The sequence below is a fragment of the Monopterus albus genome, unplaced genomic scaffold (genome assembly GCF_001952655.1).
Source record: "Monopterus albus unplaced genomic scaffold, M_albus_1.0 scaffold414.1, whole genome shotgun sequence".
Taxonomy (NCBI): domain Eukaryota; kingdom Metazoa; phylum Chordata; class Actinopteri; order Synbranchiformes; family Synbranchidae; genus Monopterus; species Monopterus albus.
Window position 1 is genome coordinate 21,547 of NW_018128294.1, and position 9,119 is coordinate 30,665.

General features: G+C 42.7%; 1 protein-coding gene across 3 annotated transcripts in view; it reads left to right on the forward strand.

The window, feature by feature from the left end:
• The first annotated feature begins 1,241 nt into the window (after positions 1–1,241).
• The window catches only part of spire2 (spire-type actin nucleation factor 2), a 66,134-nt gene continuing 58,256 nt past the window's right edge, over positions 1,242–9,119 (forward strand). For 2 of the 3 annotated variants that reach the window (XM_020586580.1, XM_020586582.1), the window contains exons 1-2: positions 1,242–2,300; positions 2,342–2,357. In XM_020586580.1, the coding sequence (XP_020442236.1) occupies positions 2,019–2,300; positions 2,342–2,357 (298 nt within the window). In that variant the 5' untranslated portion in view covers positions 1,242–2,018. Of the gene's footprint in view, positions 2,301–2,324; positions 2,358–9,119 lie in introns of all 3 variants that reach the window. The other variant, XM_020586581.1, reaches the window with a different exon arrangement.

Here is a 9,119-nt window from a genome sequence, read left to right on the forward strand (position 1 = left end):
GAAATAGATGCTGTCCCTGCGTTGGGAGGTGATAAAAACAGATGCAACTTAATGTTGGAAGACACTGGAATTGTATTTATGATATAAACTTCATCAGAAAAATAATTAATCACTAATGATTTGAAATCATATTGTCAAGTAAGTTTAGGTTTAGTGTGTATATGACTGAAGCTGGATTGAACTGCAGTGAGAAGATGCTGCAACAAGACAAGACACAACCCCAGAGTAAAACAGGAAACCAGGGGATTTTGTCTTCAAAATAAAATCTAGATATGGCATTTGGTCCACCAAGGATTAGACTTTTACATGATACATCCTTTACTCCCTCTTCTGGCCCCCATGACCTGCACAAAGATGATAATAACTTGGGATATTATGTCCTTTACTGTTAAGTTTGAAGAATACCATTCATATTTCAAAAATGATTTTTACTTTTTAGCTACATATTTCAAAATGATTTTTACTTTTTAGCTACAGACATTCTAGCTGTAGCTATTCTGTAGGCGCTTACGCTGGGTCACTATGCAAATTGAATGGATGTACAAAATGGATTCTGCTGAATGCAGGGGGAGAACACCTGTAAACGCTGGTTAACAAGTGGATGGCTCACACTTTTGAGAGAAGATGCGGATGGATTATCCTCAGAAGAAATCACTGTTACACTCCCACTCAACACTAGCTGCAGAAAACACTGGCTCTGCTACCAGCACTGAAGTTTTCAATCTGAGATTTGGGTTCATAGTCAAGTCCAATGCAGTCTCAGCACCTAGTTGGCATATGGGAAAGACTTTGGGACGACTGTGGCTCAGGAGGTAGAGCGGGTCGTTTCCTAACCGGAGGATTAGCGGTTCGATTCCCAGCTTGTCCAATCAACATGTCGAAGTGTCCTTGAGCAAGACACCATACCCCCAGTTGCTCCTGGTGATGTCACCGGTGTGGGAGTGTGAATGGCCAAATAATGTGAAAGCGCTTTGAGTGTGCTGTAAAGCATAGAAAGGTGCTATACAAATATAAGACCATTTAGAACTTTAAATTTGAGTTTTGACTCCACACACTATTAGGGGTCCAAAAACATGCAAAGAAAAAAAGAAAAAAGCTTTTTCCAATAAAATCTTTGTCAGGATGTAATTAAATGTATCAACAGTGCAATAAAGGCAAGTATCAGCAATAACGGGTTTACTGTGACTGATGTGCCCTGGAGGTCCACATGCAGCACTGGTAGCACTGGTAGCACTAGTAGCACACCACTCCCAGCTGCCTGCGCTAAAACACTCTCCCACGTCCCATATCCCTTTACAGAGTGGTAATAGTCTCTGTGGCACAGCTGGATCTGATTCTTGAAGTTGGACGTTTCCAGCAGCCCCCTCCCCACCGTGGGGGACTGGAGGTGGGCACTGCGACATCCAGCAGGACGGTTTGCGCCTCAGCCGCCGCTAACTGACGTTTTCCCGCAGACCCAGTCGTCTCGGTCGGTTGATGAAAAGGCCAGAAGCTGGCCAGATTTAGTCAGACTGCGATCGGAAGTGAAGTGGGTTTACTTTTAATACAAGAGCACAGGACACGTGAAACCGTTTGTACAAAAGTTAAAGAGATATGAACCCTGCTGTAGGGCCCCAGTGGTTAAAAACGCGGTGGCAAGCTCCAGAGCTCCTTGGCGGATGGAGCATACACACTCTGCTTCATGTGTGACAAAACACACTGGTTCTGCTTTGGCGTGTAGAGCGTTCGGGGAAGACACAGATTAATAACGCATTTGTCGTTTTCTTTGGTACTTCATTCTGCAAAAGGCGTCACAACATGTGGCTTAACAACGGCTTTATTTTCCAAAAACTTGGACCGGAAGTGCTGCGTCTACGGTAGCCAACGTGACACTGTTGTGGTAAAGAGGTGCAGCTGCGGCAGCTGAGCAGAGGTTGGCGTGAGGACGCGGACAGGAGCGCAGACTGAGCAGCAGTCAGGACAACATAAATGGCCCCGCTGCATACGGACTGAAAGATGGGGCCCGCGGCGTCGCAGCCATGGCCAGATCCACCAACAGAAGCGCCAAGGACAGGGACTCTCGGGTAACCGCCCCCACGGACCGCGGAGAGGCGCGGGACCTGGCCGAGCCCCGGGAACTGTCCCTGGAAGAGGTGCTGAAGTCCTACGAGCAGCCCATCAACGAGGAGCAGGCATGGGCGGTGTGCTACCAGTGCTGCAGCGGGCTCAGGGTGCCCCGCAAGCCGGTCGGGAGAGTCAGCCGGGTGAAAGACCCGGCATCCATCCTCCTGCACCGGGACGGAACCGTGTCGTTACGGCAGGGGGGCCCCGCCCCCGGGACGGACCCGTGTCGTTACGGCAGGAGCCCCGACCCAACGGTAGGACTGCTGCCCCAACTCCCCTCCGCCTGTGGCGGTGTTTAGTGCTCTCACACGAAACTTGGGTGTGAAAAAGTGATGCTTGTTATGTGCAAAGTAAGGCAGCGCTTACACGCACGGGTTTGCGATTGCGGAGAATAATGTCCACAAATTATTTTAGTCAAATTTAGAGACTTTCGCCTGCTCCCGGTGATTTCCGCGGTCTTCTTTCCCTTAAACCACCCTGCAGGCTGCAGCCACAGTGTGGACTGATAGAACATATGTGCCAGATTTCACGGCCGAACCTAAGTGTCTGCCGGCCTTTCCCAAAAGACGTCGAGTCACGGTTTATTAAATAGAAATGTGGGACTAAAACAATGCCACGTTAAGTTCCAGGATTTTATACGGAGCCTGGTGCCCTGGAACAGCCTCCTCTTTGGAGACAAACTGACGTATCAGTGCTATCCTGTCCTGGCCCAAACAAACAACGGTTTTCCTGGAAAATCAGAATAAACCTACATCTAACTTATAGGTAAATATGTAGAACTTAGAGGAGCCCGTACACAAACCCGGGTAGCGAGTCAGTGCCGGAGTTTTGTTGCAGTACCGATGCCATCAAGGATGACTGCTGGTAAATTGTTAATTATTTATTAAGGGCCGCTTCACCCTCGCATTTCCTCTTGCAGCGACTGTTGTGGAGACACCAAAGGGTGGCTCGAAGCACAACGGATCTGACTCATTCTTCTACCTTCTTCCCCTCTCAATTTCTCCTGTACCTGCATAACGTCCCACCCTGGAGTGTTAATGTCCTGGCTGCAGGCCGAAAACTGCTCCAGTAGCCTGACTAGCACAGCCTCAGGTCAAAATTAGTTTGAGAAAGGGTTTCATTTAAGGCGTATATTTCCAAAACCTGCTTTGAGACCCTTGAGAGTCACTTTACATTTGGACATGAGACATACAATATGGTACATCCTGGCCTTTACAACTTTTATTTCCCCAGTCTTTAGCAATTACAGTGTTTTAGAATATCATGTTTCTGTGCAGTTTGTTGAATGCTGAACCAAATCTACTTGAAATTCACAGAAGGTCTTGCCAAGTTATGATCTTTACAACATTTGTTGTACCTTTGCCTCAAAGCAACACAACCAGAACATTTGACTTTCATTGTACTTAGCTCCTGCCAAGAGGCCAGAGGTGGCTGAGCAATATCTAAAACACTGGTGATAAATGTCGAGAGGAGAAGGGATGCTTCCCTGTGCAAAGGGGTGGTCAGAGGTTTGGCCAGGGTGGCGTGAAATGGCTCAGTCTGGGGGTTTGCACATACGCTATCATTACATATCAACAGAAAACACATTCAAACTAAAAATGTTGTTTTCCTGGCTGAAATGTTACTGCACTGAACAAAGAGTAAAGGTGTACTGTAGCATGAGGTCCAGGTGGTTTCTTCATCCCTCCCTCTTTGCCTCTTTCTGATTAATTTTATCCTCATCTTCATCCCCATCTTTTTCCTTTGTTTCCTTCTGTCCTTCTCCATCCCTGCTACTCTCATGTCTCCTTTTCTCTCCATATATACGTATTCCTCCTGAACAGTTATCAGCATTTTCTCACTGAAAAGCTGGAAATGTCATCTCTTTTGAAAAGCCTTCTGATTGCACTGCAGGCCAGTCCAACTCCTGGGACCTAAAGTAGTCAAGATAGGAAAGGACCCCATAGTAAAACACACCGTAAGAGCATGTGGTTAAGTTAAAATAAAACTATCAGTAAAGATTAGACACAGTGATATTTAGAGGTCTAAATCCAGTATATTTTCAGTCTGACAGTCGATGCAGCCTGTTTTTGTACAGATTCTGTGCTGTGCTATGAGAATGAGTGCACTCAGCTGTCAGTCAGACTCCCTGATAGGAGTCACGGGGTGCCTAGACTTTAGAACTGTGAAGGAAAGCCAGTCATCTGACTACAAAACAACTACAAAAATCCCCAAAACAAGAAGAAAAGCAAGACAGAGTTACTAAACCACTAGAAAGAGACAGAAAATGACTGCAAAATGCCAAAAAGAAATACAAAGAGATGCAAAAGAAGTACAAATATGTGCAAAATGGCCACAGAGATGCAAACTGAGTAAAAATGAACAAAATAGCTAAAAACAGATGCAAAACAACTACAGCCTAAAGAGACACAAGCCGACTGTTACTATGTGGCTGCTCAATTTGTAAGTCTTGGTCCTAGAAGTGTCAGAGAGGTAGAGCAATGGCCAAGGGTTTGGCCCAGGTTCGGACACTATAGACTGTGAGCTTGTCAGGTGTGGACACCACACTGTCCGGCCCGGTCCGGGTTCTACAGAGAGGCAGGGGGCTGTTATATGTGCCCAGGGGTTCGTTGTCTCATGATCCCTCCATGCTGCTGTTGAACTGTGCTGCATTTTATAAACAAGAGAAGTGTATGTTATTTAGCCTAGCCTCACTGATACAAACTGGGAAGACAAAATAATAGAAACACCACTCGGTATAATGCTGCACAGTAACAGTATCTCCACTCCAAAATGATCATCAGGTCAGTCAGAACCTCTTTGAAAAACTGAACACAATCACCTTCGTGGAGGAGCAGTTATTACAGGACTGTGCAAGTACGGCCTATGGATTAGCCCCGCCTTCCACCTAGCGAAGGTTACAAGAAGTGCTTTTTGAACAACAAATAGTTATTTCAAACTGCCAGCCACAGAGGTTGCAAACATGTCACTGTGGTCATTAACTCTCATCTCTCACAAGTAGATTGTAGCTCTCTTGTTTATCCATCCATCCATCCATTTTCCTCCGCTTATCCGGAACCGGGTTGCAGGGGCAGCAGTCTGAGCAAAGATGCCCAGACTTCCCTCTCTCCAGACACTTCCTCCAGCTCCTCCGGGGGAATGCCCGAGGTGTTCCCAGGCCAGCCGAGAGACATAGTCCCTCCAGCGTGTCCTGGGTCTTCCCCGGGGTCTCCTCCCGGTGGGACATGCCTGGAACACCTCCCTAGGAAGGCGTCCAGGAGGCATCCGAAACAGATGCCCGAGCCACCTCAGCTGGCTCCTCCCTTGTTTATCTGTCTAGCTTTTCTTGGTGCTTTGCAGATCCACACTAAAATATGAAACCGACTCACTAAAAATGCTGGGTTTTTTTCTCTAAATGTCTGCATTTAAAATATGAACTTAAAAGATGAAATTAGACCCAAAGATATTCAGTTTAGAATGATAGGGGTCACTGATGAACAATTTCAAGGTGGTGGGAAAAACATTTTCTGTAAGTGTCATCCTTACATTCATGTGCACTTTTGGGCCATTTTGTTAGTGGGGTCATGCGTTGTCTGCAGGCATACACATCCATTTTGGCTTTAAGAGAGAAGCAGGGTTCTCTGAGTGCACTGTTAGCTTGGCAGTCTCTCACTGTGTGGTTGTGGCATTTACTTCATTTTGAATAAACATTCAGGTTATACCAACAGCTATAGCAACACTTTGCACATACTGAACACATGCAGTCGTTAGTTTTCTTATCACATGTTGTAGCAGAACTTGTTAGAAATGTTTGTGTTCAGCAGAACAGCCTTCTGATCAAGCTAAAAGCTTGATGTGTTGTGGTCCACAAAATCTCCTGCCACCAGACTGTTTAGGCACTGTCACACAGAACGGACAATAACAAGCAAACCGCCACTCATTTCTCTGGCTCAGAGCTTCAGAGCTGTGCTGAATGTGGAGCTCTCTGAGGCTGTGTTAGCATCCTCTTGCTTTGGGTCTTTGGTTCATCCTTGTGTACCAATCCGACCACTTTTCTTTGCTGTTCCAGTTTCTACCACTCCTTCATCTGTTTCTTTCACTGGCAGTTGTTTTTGGCTTCCTTAAGTCTTTTTGCTTTTCCTTTTCCAGTGTTTTGCTGTTTGTGCCTCTCTTTTAGGTTTCCACAGTTCAGTTTTTAATTGGCCCCTCTTTTGTCATAATGTTCTGGGTTGTTCAGTTTTACATGACTTTTGCCCTTACAGATTTGGCCAGTTTTCCATGGTTTCCAAAACATGACAGGCTCCACGCAGTGGTCAAGATATTGCTCAGTCCCTGGGTTTTTAAAGATGCTTATGGGGCCCTGTGACAGGGTAGGGGCCACTTGTTTGAAAGTGGCAATAGTATCTGTCCATGGGGAAAAAGCCTTGTACTAGCCACAATACTGGGTTACCTTTGGTATATAACTTTAAATAACTTTATAATAGGCAGTATAGTAAATGTGTGGCCAGTCTGCCCTTGCCTTATAGAGTTACTACAGTTTTAAGGGTTGTGTGCCAGCCAAATAGTTTTTAAAATATTGGATACATAATGCCAATAGCTCTCCATGAAGTCAAATTATAGTATTTTGACAATCATTAAAGAAATACCCTATATAAAATAACATTTTATAGGCGCTAACTAAGACAATTGTGCTGGTAACTTTTTGAGCAATTCAAATTTTGGCTCTGTTACTTTAAAGGTTGAGCTGTTCATTCATGGCCTTGGACACAAAGGCAATCTTGTCACTACAAGGTGCATGTAGTAGCTGTTTTAGAGCTTCATCACTTCATCAGCAGATGGCCACACTTTTCCTTAAGAGCAGAACAGAGTATTATTATAACACGTGGTTTGTTGTGTTATCGTTAACACCAACCAGTGTGTTCTAAGGACTTTTCTAAAGCTTGTTTTTCCTTGCTAGCAAAGAACAGAATGTACTAGAAAAATGCATTTTCTTCAGAAAATGCACATGGATGCTGAGTTCTGAAAAATCGCCCTGAAAATGCTGAACATTTTGACACCTGAACGGTTTTTCTAGCTGAAATTATGCTGAAATAGAATTTTCCCATTCATTTGAATGGGGCAAGATTTTCAAAATAAAACTAAATATTTCAAAAGTATGACGTTTTGAAAACTTCTGAATAGAAGCATGAATGTCCTGGAAGAGCTGAACATTTTGATAGCTGAAAGTATGCAGAAGTAAAAATTTCCCCATTCATTTGGATGGAGCAAGATTTTCAAAATAAAACTAAATATTTCAAAAGTATGACGTTTTGAAAACTTCTGAATAGAAGCATGAATGTCCTGGAAGAGCTGAACATTTTGATAGCTGAAAGTATGCAGAAGTAAAAATTTCCCCATTCATTTGGATGGAGCAAGATTTTCAAAATAAAACTAAATATTTCAAAAGTATGACGTTTTGAAAACTTCTGAATAGAAGCATGAATGTCCTGGAAGAGCTGAACATTTTGATAGCTGAAAGTATGCAGAAGTAAAAATTTCCCCATTCATTTGGATGGAGCAAGATTTTCAAAATAAAACTAAATATTTCAAAAGTATGACGTTTTGAAAACTTCTGAATAGAAGCATGAATGTCCTGGAAGAGCTGAACATTTTGATAGCTGAAAGTATGCAGAAGTAAAATTTTAACCATTCATTGAATGATGCAAGATTTTCAAAATAAAACTAAATATTTTTAAAGTATGAAGTTTTGAAAACTTCTGAATAAAAGCATGAATGTCCTTGAAGAGCTGAACATTTTGATAGCTGAAAGTATGCTGAAGTTGAATTTTCCCATTCATTTGAATGGGGCAAGATTTTCAAAATAAACCAAAATATTTCAAAAGTATAAAGTTTTAAAAAACTTCTGAATAGAAGCATGAATGTCCTTGAAGAGCCGAACATTTTGATAGCTCAAAGTATGCAGAAGTAAAAATTTCCCCATTCATTTGAATAGGGCAAGATTTTCAAAATAAAGCTAAATTTTTCAAAAGTATGAAATTTACAAAAGAACTGAAGAGTAGCATGAATGTCCTTGAAGAGCTGAACATTTTGATAGCTGAAAGCATCCACACTCTTGTTATTTTTATTATTTTGTGGATGCGTAAGCATCCACACTATGTTATGCAGTTATTTATTGTATGGATACGTATGCATCCACACTGTTATGCAGTTCTTTATTATTGTGTGGATGCGTATGCATCTACACTATGTTATGCAGTTCTTTATTGTTATTATTATTGTTATTATGGTTTCTACCACTGTTCGTTGGCATCTAATTGGTGCAGCATACTTTCACCTAGAAGGGCCATTGAGGTATCAAAATGTGTATCTCCTTAAGGACGTGTGCTTGTACACAACTTTTTTATAACTTTTATACTTTTTAAGATATTCAGCTTTTTTCCAAAAATTTCCCCATTGGAAATGAATTTGGCAAAATTGGAAGCTTAATATCTCCGGCATACCTTGGGCTAGAAACGCCTTTCAACTTTATTCAACTCGTGAGACTTTCAGCTACTAATGGTGCAAAAATCATCTTGATATGTGTTACGGTTTTTTTATAATCAACATTTATATTTGTCCATAGACAATGCATGGGTGCAATGCCATTGGTAGCTATGCGTCACGTGACTCCCCCAGTCTAATGCTTTTGCTCTTCCTCTTGCCGCTTTTGTGCTGCTATTATGCCATTTTTAAGCATTATACACATATAATAGATGACAATCGTAGAGAAAATTGTCACGAATTCAGCTGTCAGTGTTATCGAGATGGGATGAATGGTATTTGCATAAGTCACACATTCCAGGCATACCATCTCACTGCTCTATAGACTTACGGTCAATACAGAAGATCCGCTGAAACAAAACGTCGGCGAAAAATGAATGGCGAAATTCTGCTTCAGCATACTTTCAGCTATTTCAGGTATCAGAATGTTCAGCTCTTCAAGGACATTCATGCTTCTATTCAGAATCTTTCTGAAATTAATAATTTTGCAATATAGG